This window comes from Coturnix japonica, chromosome Z, assembly GCF_001577835.2.
Source record: "Coturnix japonica isolate 7356 chromosome Z, Coturnix japonica 2.1, whole genome shotgun sequence".
NCBI classification, from domain to species: Eukaryota; Metazoa; Chordata; class Aves; order Galliformes; family Phasianidae; genus Coturnix; species Coturnix japonica.
The window spans coordinates 59,256,326-59,268,967 of NC_029547.1; the positions used below are offsets into that span (position 1 = coordinate 59,256,326).

The 12,642-nt window shown below is 45.7% G+C and overlaps 1 protein-coding gene across 3 annotated transcripts in view; it reads left to right on the top strand.

Annotated features, from left to right (window-relative positions):
• MUSK (muscle associated receptor tyrosine kinase) overlaps positions 1-8,661 on the top strand; it is a 40,488-nt gene extending 31,827 nt beyond the window's left edge. For all 3 annotated transcript variants that reach the window (XM_015849892.2, XM_015849893.2, XM_032441387.1), the window contains 4 exons: positions 623-809; positions 1,111-1,302; positions 4,873-5,021; positions 6,856-8,661. In XM_015849892.2, coding sequence (XP_015705378.1) covers positions 623-809; positions 1,111-1,302; positions 4,873-5,021; positions 6,856-7,532 — 1,205 coding nt within the window. In that variant the 3' untranslated portion in view covers positions 7,533-8,661. The remainder of the gene's footprint in view (positions 1-622; positions 810-1,110; positions 1,303-4,872; positions 5,022-6,855) is intronic.
• The last annotated feature ends 3,981 nt before the right edge of the window (positions 8,662-12,642 follow it).

The window sequence follows — 12,642 nt, forward strand, 5'->3', positions numbered from 1 at the left end:
GAGGAAAAACTTAAAAAAATCTTTGTTGTAGAATGAGACAGGTTTTTTCCTGTGTTAGTCTATTTATTTATTTATTTATTTTGAGCTGCAACTTCAATATAGTTTAAAATAAACTATGACAACACTGTTTGCTGACTTACTAATTGATTTAATAAGGTTAATAATGCAGCATCTAACAAGAAGACCCTAATGCACGTCATCAACCAGAACGCTAATCCATGGTCAGCAGTTTCCGTACAATTAGCTAGCAAATGCTACATGTGTCAGGCTGCATCTCCTCTGTTGTCCCTCTTACTTCCTGGATTATGCCAGCATGCATTAAATTCTCCTCTGAGGATAAGTGATGCCCACATTTATGTTTTGGGAACTTATTCTGGGAGTGAAAATCTTCCCTAGATTTCCCGCTGACGTTTTCTGTAGCCATAGTAAGCTTTCCATATGTTACGTCAATGGCACGTTCTTCATTACGAATAATTGTGCTTTGTGCTGATACCATTGCTTCAGATCTGTAGCTCCCTTTAGTTTGTGGTTTCTATGCATGCTGGGAGCCACAGGTACATCTTGAGAGAAAGACCCATCCCCATAGAATAGATACCATCTTCTGATTTTGTTTGCATTACAGCATCGTTATCACTAGGAACAAGAAAACCAAATGAAGAGACACCAAATCTTCCTCCTCCATCTTATTCCTCCACATACTCCATGAATGTCATCATCTCAATCATCTCCAGCTTTGCTCTAATCGTGATTCTTGGCATTATCACCGTTGTTTGCTGCCGTCACCGAAAGCAGTGGAAAAACAAGAAAAGGTAAAGCTCGGGACTCAGTCCAAGGCAATAAATACTGCTCTGAAACAGAATTTGCCTGTTTCCGGGTCTTGCAAATTCCTGCAGGAGGGAGAATCCCATCGCCACTCTGGTGCAAGTTCTGAAGAGTCCCTCTTTGGAAAGTAGCCTAATGGCTTTTTAGGGAAATGATGTGAGGCTGCTGCAAGGTTCTTTCAGCAGCCCTGCTGTACTTCTCTTTCCCATCATGGAAGAATCCAACCCCAAGGTACAGATGTAGATCAGGAGCCATGCACATTGACCAACAACTGCTCTGTTGTTTCAGAGAGTCAGAAACTCCGACACTCACCACTCTGCCCTCTGAACTCCTCCTGGACCGGCTGCACCCTAATCCCATGTACCAGCGGATGCCTCTTCTCCTTAATCCCAAACTACTCAGCTTGGAGTATCCCAGGAACAATATCGAATATGTGAGAGATATTGGGGAAGGAGCATTTGGGAGAGTTTTCCAAGCAAGGTAAGACATCCATGTGTGAGTCCTCTCCGTATGGGGGTACCTGGAAGAAATAAGCAGTTGACCATCTGCTTGTCTGGACACCAGAAATCCTTTATTCATTTACCCTAACCAAAATTAGTAGAAGACTCAAACAATTAATCTCAAGCTTGCGTAATTGTTTCTTGTGGCTACTTCTTCCCACTGATATTTGTTAATATAATGCCACAAATGAACCTCCTTGTTCTCTCTAGTAGGTACTGTGTCATACTCACACACCAAAGCCTGGTGTAAAAGCTTAGCTAAATTTATAATGCTTAATTTTTTCCAACAGTACTGGCTGTGGCATGTGACCTATTGTGAAATGCCTGCATATCCCAGTGTTTGCAAATTGACAGTGTGTATCGGCGTGCTCCTTTACAAAGTCATCATTGGCCAGTACGTACCACAGAGGGCAATGTGTCATGATGCAGTTAGATCCTGATCCAGTTTCCATTTGATTCAGTGGCAAAACTAAACTAAACAAAAAATCCCCTAAAACTCCAGCCTACTTGATCCAACATCCTTTTTGTGTGCGTGTGCATCTTACTTACTCAGTCTTTATTCTTGGAATTCATGGCCATTGTTGCCTGTTTTAAATTTAAGGCATAAGACGAGGTCCCAGATCTGTTAAACCTCATGGGAGGTGAGGTCACGTATTTCTTCATATGTGAAACATGTTTCATTGAAAACCCGGAGTTGAACCCAATCCTGCTCAGACTGGGGTGAATGGAAGGCATCTTGTTGTGCTTGACAGATTCCATAATGCCTGCAGGACAACCTTTGGCTGATCTGCTCTTAGAAAATCCCCTTCTAAATTCCTGAAATAAGATAGACAAACTGCCCAGTTCCAGTTTTGCTCAGGGTGAATCTTTGTCCTCTGGGGCTAATGACTCCAGGATGTAGCTGACTCTGTCACTGCACTGTCTAGAGCAGTGTATGACCAAAGGCACCAGGGACTATCAGAACCATGACCTGCCTGGTGGAACTGCTCCCAGTAACTTCCAAGCTGAAGGACTCTTTGTGCAGAAAGCAGACATAGGTGCAGATACTTTCAGCATTTATAGTTATGCTGTGGACATATCCACTAGGATATGAGTTATGGGCAAGTTAAATCATTGTTAGAGTGGAGAAAACAATTTCAATAGATGATCTTTTTTTTCCATGTGAAGAGATATGGAAGAAACGCAGGCATACTTTAATATAGAGCAAGCTAAAAATAACAAAAATTTAAAGGACAGACAGTGGGAAAACTGCAGATGCTTGGCCTGTGATTGATTGTTAGCCTGCATGGTTGAGCTGAATGCATCTGAACTGGAGCCGAGAACAAAGCAGTGAGGACTGTGTCACAGCTGCTGCCTGGGTGCAGAGCAGTCCTTGTTCTGGCCGTGACACAGTGTTGAGAATGCCCCATCATTTGCAGCCTTCTCCTGGATGTGACAGCAGGGCATGCGTTATATTCTTGGGGCAAATTTTAGCCCATGGTGTTTCTATGTGCAGCTCTCAGACCAGCAGAGGCTGATGTACTGACATCCAGCAGCATCGGTTGCGCATCCCTCCAGGTCACGAGGTCCATCATGACACAAACCTTTACCTTGCCATCGCAGATGAATAAAATGTACTTGTCCACATGTGTTAAGTGGACATCTCGAGCTAAGTTTAGCAGCCTTCTTACTTCTGGTCTCATATTTCTCCCGCTCCTGTAAACACAGCTCTGCATGCAGTGCCAGTGATGCCTTTGCCAGTTGGCTTGCTGTGAGGCCTGATTCAGTGTTTACTTACTCCTGGGTCAAGCAACATGTTAGGACAGGAAGTGTCTGGCTATCATTTACTCGCTCCTCCTGAAAGGCTGCAATGTCCATTGAGGGCTCCTACACACTGAAGGGGTTGAGGAAGTAACCAGTTTCCTTAATCTTTAAAACAAAATGTGGGACTCAGTGCAGGTCCATCCTGACTAGGCCTCATTTGGAGACAAGGCTGCCCCAAAGACCAGGATTGGGTCAGGGTCAGGGTGGCAAGATCCCTCTTTCACAGATCTCTTTATGTTCTTTTATGTTCAAAGTGTGTTTATCTGCTGTTTCAAATGTAGATGAGAAACAGCATAGGTGTTAGTTTAAGAAACCCAAAGAAACAATGCACATGTACCTCCATCCCTTCGTGATCACAACATTTTTTCAGTACTGAGGGGCTCAACTTTGGCAGCTGCCTGCCAGGACTGCGCACAGAGCATTTCTCCCTGTACAGTGCATTTTCTGTGGCTCTGTAAAAACAGCAAAAGCTCTGTGCAGCTTAACCTCACTTAAATCACATTCAGATGAGTGTACACTACAGGATTTCATTGGAGAGCAGGCGTATGGGTGAACTTCAGTCTTTTGCCCAGGGTGAGCTTCTTTCTGCAAAGCATGCAATATTAAGCTGTTGTGCTGTTCTCGTAGCCAGTGATGAGAGGAAATCTACTATGAGGCTGCTTGGAAGAGATAAATGCCCTCCTGTTTCTCCTTTTAACTGCTCTGCTGATTTCTTCAGAGCATTGCTGATGACTTTCTCAGGTGCTGCGATTAGGCAGCAGTGGGTGCATTAAAAGACATCTCCTCTCCTGCTATACTGGAACCTTGACAGCCAGCACAGGGTAATAAAGTAGGACATTTTGCTATAGCAGAGGCAGTAGTAGACAAATGTGGAACCAGCTCCTCCGTTCTGGCATGCCGGATCTCCTTGTCCAAGCCCTTCAGCTGTGGTCCAGCTGCCTGTGAGATTCCTCTCTAGATGGGCATCCTGCCATCTTCTGACATTTGACATTTACAGCATCTGAGTGCATCTGTTGCAACTACCATATGTCTGGAGTAGACGACAAGGAAACTGGAAGTTTGCTTTGGAAATCTGAACCTCCACTTGTGACTACTGAGCAGTAAAGTAACCTGGCATTTGAGCAATGGGAAGGCAGTCAGGCAGGAGCACAAGTTGTAAATGGGTGCCACTGTTCATGAGCTTTAGCTGCCCTTAAGGAGCATGCCTTAACTGCAGGACTCAGGGAAGAGGAGGCATGGGCAACAAAATGCATATCTGAAGCTTGACCCACATCTGAAGCACGGAAAGTTGCCATGCTTTGGGAGCACTACCCCCGGATCTTTGGCAAGCATGCTTAACTAAACTTGTTGAGGGTAGACTGACTTGTGGATAGTGAAACAAAATGAGCCTGTGATTGCTTGGAGTCAAGAAACTCCATTTCCTCCAGATTAGTAGCTTAAAGCTGAAGATTCACACAGTGAATTGGTACTTGAGCTTGTTCTTGACAGGGGATATTTGTGCATTCTTCCTTCTTACTTGGCAACTATTTTTACAGCACTTGCAGGAGCATTACTAATTGTCAGACCTCAGCTCCATTCCATTAAATGGAACCAAAATTAGCGAATGGGCTTCAAGCTTGTTAAATTAGAGGTGTACCTCTCTGTCTATCCCCTGTTGAATTTTGAGTCGGTGCTTCACCATTTTATACCAGGAACAGCCTGTGTTTCACATATGTGCAACTCTGATCGATGCTTCCTTCTCTTCCAGGGCCCCAGGACTGCTGCCATACGAATCTTTCACAATGGTGGCAGTGAAAATGCTGAAAGAGGAAGCATCTGCGGACATGCAGGCCGACTTCCAGAGGGAGGCAGCCCTCATGGCTGAATTTGACAATCCAAACATCGTCAAGCTCTTAGGTATCTGAACAAGGTGTCCGTGTATGGGGCACTTCTGCAAATCTACTGCAGTTTTGCTAGGGGCATAGGGCTGAACCTGTATGCATGACCAGTGCTGAGTGACGATGGACTGTTCTATTTGAGAAAATAGCTTGTTCAGAAGGGGTGAGCTTTGCTATGAGTCACTGCATGCTCTGCTAGATTCTTCACCAGAACAAGTCTGGAAATGGCCTTAAGCAGCTGCCTTAGCAGGACAGCACCTTGTAACAAAGACTCCTCACCCTGTGCTAGAGCCTGCTGCTGACCATCTTGCTGCTTAGATCTGCTTCCAGCTTCGTATCACTGGGGCAGATGTCTAACAGGGAAGACACGGGCTTCCTGGAGCTGCAGTTTATTTTGTGGGTCCTTAAGAAAAAAAACAAGCACGTCTTGTTAGTTTTATGGATCCCACTTACTACTGACATGTCTGAACATTCACCAGCATTAGAAAAACAAAGTGAAGCAAACAAACAAAAATTCTAACCACAATGACAATCTTTTCCTTCCCCTCCCTTCACAGCTAAAACAAAACTAAGTTTTCTTGGGCTTTTTAGAAAGACTTGGTTCCACAACTTGGCTAATAGGTCATTCCTCTTCAAAGAAAGCTGTCAGCTGGAGTTTATTTCAGCAAATCTTTAGTTTCTGACTGAAGTGGATGCTGCTCACTGCCATCACCTGGCAGTCCCACCCAGGGTTGCTATAGGCAGACCTGATCCCCATGAACATGCACTGGAGATCCTAATTTATTTCTGTAGGAAATTCCACAAAATCTGGAAGTGCATAAACCCCAGGTCTGGGAAAACTGGGTTGACATAAGCACTTTCTCAACAGAAGAGAACGGCAGGAAATGCCCCAATCTCAAGTAAACACTGTGTTTATTGTCAACACATTGTAGGTCAGGCAAAGTCAAAGGTACAGGAACAAACCTGTCTCACATTCAGGGGCTGTGGGGAGAGCAGACACGTTTTAGAGCACAACGTAGACTACAAAGCCCTCACATACTCTCCTCATGCTTTTCAGATCCTGATTTTATCACACTGGAAGCAGCTATCTGTTCTTTTCTCAAAGATCCACATGTTAGATCATCAACATGAACTTCAGATTTCACAATAAGCCGGGTCACCAATTGCTAAATGAATGCCCCTAAGGAAGCAAAACACATACACTTCAAATGCTGGCTTTTGCTGCTTGACAAGTTAAATAGCAGGCACATAAGGCTTTTTGCCTATCTCTCTAACTGGCTTTATGATACTGTGCTCTCTGTAAATCTGGTTAAGAAATTTGTGAATTTAAATGATAAACTGATAAGCTTTGCACACACAATACTAATACAGTACAGACTCTCCTATTTCAAAATTTTCGTGTAAAATATGTATGTTAGGTACATCTAATTGGTGTGTCTGACCTGAAACACATGAGTAGATCATTAGAAAACATTGGGTGAATGCTTCTCTACAAACCAGCATGATGCAGCTGAGTCACTGTTGCACTGTGGGAGGAGAGTCCACAGCTCGTGCTGCACCCTGATAAAGCTGGTGTAGAACCAAGCACGTGCCCACTGGTAGTGCTGAGTTAGTTACTTGGCAGTGTCTCTCACAACACTTGGATTTAGATTGCTGTTGAAGGATCTTCAAAGACACAGAGAAACATGATGATATTTGATGGTATTTGCATGTTTCACATTTTCCTCTGTCCCCACACACATTCTTGGGAATCTCTGCTTTGTGTTAAATATTTTTGGATATTTTTCAGTCTTGCTGTAGCAGAAACTTCTTTCTTTACAAATGGCCTGAATGGTGCATCTATCTTTTTCCAGGTGTGTGTGCTGTTGGGAAACCCATGTGCCTGCTGTTTGAGTACATGGCCTATGGTGATCTCAATGAGTACCTGCGCGACCGCTCGCCCCGCAACCTCTGCAGCCTGGTGCAGGGTGGCCTGGAGGCACGGGCCTGCCTCCCCAATCCACTGGCACTATGCTGCACCAGCCAGCTTTGCATTGCCAAGCAGGTGGCTGCAGGAATGGCCTACCTCTCTGAGCGCAAGTTTGTTCATCGGGACTTGGCCACCAGGAACTGCCTGGTGGGGGAGAACATGGTGGTCAAAATCGCTGACTTCGGCCTCTCAAGGAACATGTATTCAGCTGATTACTACAAAGCCAATGAGAATGATGCCATTCCCATCCGCTGGATGCCCCCTGAATCCATTTTTTACAACCGCTACACCACAGAATCTGATGTGTGGGCCTATGGAGTGGTGCTGTGGGAGATCTTCTCCTACGGCATGCAGCCCTACTATGGGATGGCTCATGAAGAGGTCATTTACTATGTGAGGGATGGGAACATCCTGTCCTGCCCGGACAATTGTCCTCTGGAGCTCTACAACCTGATGCGTCTCTGCTGGAGCAAGCTGCCAGCTGACCGGCCAAGCTTTGCCAGTATCCACCGCATCCTGGAGCGCATGTATGAGAGGGCTGTGGCCTCCCCACAGGTCTGAGGGGTGCGGTGAGGAGGCTCTCATGTCTACCTGCCTGCAGACTCCTGAGCTCAAAGCTCTGATTTAGTGGGAGGAGAAACACCTTGTTCCTCTACCAAGCAAGGGGTGTGGACTGCACCCTCACCCCTCCTTGAGGTGGACTGTACCTCCCAAATTATGGGGATAGCTCCCAGCCACCAAGCTGGTGCTCCTTGGGTTGGTTGGCGAGCTGGCTGTGTTAGCTCAGGACCTGCTTTAGACATTTCCAGGAGCACAGAGTTCCCCAGGCAAAGCAGACCAACCTCCTCCTGGGGTAACTTCCCTTCCCAGCAGTTTTATCCCTGTTCTTCTGCATTTATGCACTTGGCTTTTAACTTTCTGTTCCCTTCCTTATATGTTTTCAACTACTACCTGTAAGAAAAAAAAAAAAAAAAAAAAGAGAGAGAGAGAGAAAAAAAGATTGCAGAAATCAATCCTGTTTTGGATTTTGCTTACCATTTTATTTTTGCATGCTCACTTCTTTCTAGAGAGGAAAGATATTGCTGAGGGCATAGTCCATTGATTTTTTAACTCCCTTTTTCTGTTTGTTGCTCATGGACACAACACAAAGTCAAATCAGGAGCCCGCAGGACCACCGGCTGTAGCCAGTATGTCATGTTAAACAAAATCCTGTCCTAAGATTTATCTTCAAAAGAGAGAATTCCACACTGAGGGTCATTTGATTTTTGCTCAGATCTCACCAAAAGTCCTGTATATAGTAGCCAGTCTTCTCACCCTGTTCTACAACAAAGCCATTGGTTGTTAATGAACAAATTCATCCTAAAGGCTCAATCCTGCACCCATCTGGTCTCTTTATTTCCCTATGCCTGCAGTACAGTGCCTGCCATGTGGAGATCAGGGAGAAGCATAGATTCGTAGACTCACAGAATCACCAAAGTCAGAGAAGACCTCCAGTGTCATCCAGTCCAACTCCTGACCTACCACCAATATTTCCCAATTAAACCATAGTCCTTAGCACAACATCTAAGTGTGACTTTAACAAATCTAGGGACAGTGACTCAATTGCTTCCCTGGGCAGCCTATACCAGCACCAGACTCTCCTACAATATACAGAGGGATAATCACTTCCTCACTCCTGTTCTCATCACTATTTCCGATACAAGCCAGGATGCCACTAGCCTTCTTAGCCATCTGGGCACACTGCTGGCTCATGTTCAGCCAAGTGTTGACCAACACTCCAGGTCCATTTCTTCCACACAGCCTTCCAGCCACTCTGTCTCAAGCCTGCAGCATTGCTTGGGGTTATTGTGGACAAAGTGCCAGGACCCAGCACTTGATCTTGTTGAACTTGATCTTGTTGAGCATCATCCCCCTGGTCTCAGCTCAGCAATCCAGCCTGTCCACATCCCTTTGTAGGGCCTTCCTACCCTCAGGCAGACTGTCACTTCCTCCCAGCTTGTCCACAGACTTACTGAAGGTGCACTCAGTCCCCTTGTCCAGGTCACCAATAAAGATGTTAAACAGGGCAGGCCTCAATACTGACCACTGGGGCACACCACTCATTACTGGGTTACAGCTGGATTTATCTTCATTCACCACCACTCCCTGGGACCAGCCCTCCAGCCAGTTCTTTACCCAGCAAAGAATGTACCTGTCTAAGCCACAGGTTGTCAGCTTCGCCGGGAGAACACTGTGGAAGACAATGTCAAAGGCTTTGACAAAGTCTGGGTAGACTACACCAACAGCTTTCCTGTCATCCACTGGGCTTGGTTACTTTTATTCCATTTGGTTACTATTATTCCACTGGTAGGCTCCAGCTGTGTCAGGAAGCTGTCTTCCACATATTTTAGAAATCTCCTAGAATGCTTCTTCTGTGCTGTCCTGTATTTCCAGCACAGATCAAGGACAGTGTAGTCTCCCATGAGAACAAGGGCTGGTGATCATGCCGATTCTGCCAGCTGCTTGTAGAATGTCCATCTTGTTGGCCCTCCCCCTGATCCTTGCCTATAGACACTAAAGCTTATCATTCCCAGCCTCCAGCATTATGACACTGAAACTCTCTCTAACATAGAGACTGATATTTAAATTGTAACACATATATCACCACCAGAGAAAAACAGACTCCTCTGAGGACACATTTTACTGTCTGCTTCTTTGGGCATTGAGGAGTAATTATTCCAGCCTCACTGCTAACAGAAGTATGGTCAGCAATGGGGATGAACATTCTCCCCACTGAACATGAGCACAAGTGAGTGTGTGGCTGGCATAGCATCTGTAACTGAGACACCTTGGCTGAGCTCACTCAGTGAACAGCAATGGAGAGCAGCTGTCCACAGCGCTGCCTGAAGCAGCCTTGGTTCCTGAGAGGTAAGTTCAGAAAGTTCTGCCAACCATTACGCAATTCAAAACTGGAAAACACGTGCCTTCCATGGGGTTGGCCATTCTCTTTAGAGAGAATAGGATCAGGCCTTGGACTAGAGAATGGTGGTGTGAATTCTGCACAAGTATGGCAGGGAAAACAGCACATCCTCCCTACATGGAAGATGTTCTACACCAAGAAAAGGTAGAAAGAAGATGTTGGTGTGAAGTGTTTGCCACCTGTTAGTCTGAGCAGACACACTTGCATTTTGAAACAAAACCGTTTTTGTTGCAGTTCCCTGGCCAAACTTTCCTCTCGGTGACAATCTGTGCAGCCAGTGTGGGCCTGCAATCACAGGAGCGGAAAATCTGGTTCTCCTTGCTTGTCTTTCTTTACATTGCAAGCATGTGTTGAAACCTGCATTGGTTAGTGACTACATGTAAGCCATGCGAGTGTGAGAGAGGAGAAAAGGAAGGAGAATACGTAAATCAAAAAACTGTTGGAAAACAAAAGTATTCTGCAGTGTCAAGACTGGATTTACAGGATCATTCAGAAGGAAAGGTTGCACCAAGCCCAAACATTTTGGCATTTCATTTCCCGTTCCCATCAATGGCCAGGTGTGGAGCCCTCAGTACAAAAAAGACATGGAGATTTTGGAAAGGGTCCAGAGGAGGGCCACAAAGATGATCAGGGGGCTGGAGCACCTCCCCTATGAGGACAGGCTGAGGGAGCTGAGTACGTTCAGCCTAGAGAAGAGAAGGTTGCGGGGTGACCTCATTGCAGCCTTTCAATACCTGAAGGGAACTTACTCCCGGGAGGGGAGTAAACTCTTCGAAAGGGCTGACAATAGCAGGACACAGAGAAATGGTTTTAAGTTAAAAGAGGGAAGATTTAGGTTGGATGTTAGGGGGAAGTTCTAGNTTCACTAGGAGAGTGGTTAGGCCCTGGAACAGGCTGCCCAGGGAGGTTGTGGATGCCCCGTCCTTGGAGGTGTTCAAGGCCAGGTTGGACGGGGCCCTGGGCAACCTGATCTAGTAAAGGTGTATGTTTGGTGGCCCTGCCAGGCAGGGGGGTTGGAACTACATGATCCTTGAGGTCCCTTCCAACCCGGTTCTGTGATTTTGTGATTCTGTAATGGCAGAGGGAGCCTTGCAGTCCAAATGCTCTGAACTGTCCATCATCCAATCCACACCTCTCAAATTTTGAGAGAAGGATGTGGTGAGGGACAATGTCAAAAGCTTTGCAGAAGTTTAGGAAGATGGCATCCATCACCCTTCCCCCATCCAGTTGCCTGGAAAAGGAGAGCACAGTTGCTACACTTGCTGCCTCTTCTAGTATCCTGGCTGAGCATCTGCAGCACTTGTCATGAGGAGCATCCTAAGACAATTTGATCAACCAAACAGCATAGCAGTACTCTCCTATTTCTTAACAGCTGCATTAATTGGGTAGTTTTCTCACTGCATATCCCACACCCTTCACTTCGCTCCTTTCAGTCCTGTGTAAAACTCCTTACCCCCAGCCAGGTGCTGGAGCTGCAGTGTCAGCAGCTTCCTGTGCTGCAAGGACAACAGCTTCCTAGGATACAGGTGCTCTATACTGCTGACCTGTCTCCATGCTAAAATGGTTGTCTGCTGGTGTCCTGACAATTCAGGAGTAAGTATGAAGGCTGTTCTGAAAGTAATGCCTCCTCTTATGTGATGTTGGCTTGTTACACTGGAGGTGGATTTGGTGGTACTGCAGTAAAGGTGAACCTTCCCACACATATCCCATCACATTTAGTTGCTGTGGGGCAGATGGCAGCAGAGGTTCAGGCTGACACATTGGTGTCTGGTATGGAAGTGCATAAAGCAAAAGGGTGGAACTGAATTCCTCCATGAGGATAAAATGGCACCCACTGACATTCATCAGTACTTGCTGAATATTTATGGAGACCAGACAGTGGATGTGAGCACAGTGAGAGGTGGGTGGTGTGTTTCAGCAGTGGTGATAACAGTGTGAAAGACAGTGTGGAAGCACATCTGTCACACCATGAAATGAAGAGTGTCTCAATCAGCTCATCCACACAAATTGGTGGATTACAACCAGGGAATTGTGTACAGAGCTGAATATCAGCTTCACTGGGCTGGAAGGGATGGTGGTTATGTTGGAATATCGAAAAGTTTGTGCCAGGTGAGTCCTACAGATGCTCAGAGGTATGAAAGAAAGATAAGCCACTCTAGTTATTGTAGTTCCCATGGAAATAAATACAAAGTGCTACTTTCAGAACAACCTACATCAGTAGAAATTTAATCAGCAGCTGACCTATAGGGTGTTCTACAACAGGTTTGGACTAACAGGCTGTCAATCAGTTAACTGGTTATTCTTATGGGAGAACTGTTTTCTTCCATCTGCTGGGACACTGTAAATCTCATTCCATTTACTTTGTTGCTGAGGTAACTGCACAACTTATTTCTGTTGGGCAGAAGTGAATGTGTTGGGCTGCTGGTGTATGTACTCCTTCTGTGGATCTTGAACAGGACTGTTACAGCTCAGGAGTTTACATGGGTGAGCAAACATTCATGTAAACAAACAACTTAATGGACAAACACGGCTGTGCTGAAAGGTGAAGAACTGGCTGAATGAGTGAATGGGGGTTATTCATCCTCCTGGTTAGTGAGCTCACTCTGTGCTAAATTTGACTTCTTATTTAAAGCACCATTGACTTTGTGGCAGCAGCAAGGGCGAACCAGCAGGCTTTGACACAAGGTCTCTGCGTGGAAAGGACAGGGGATG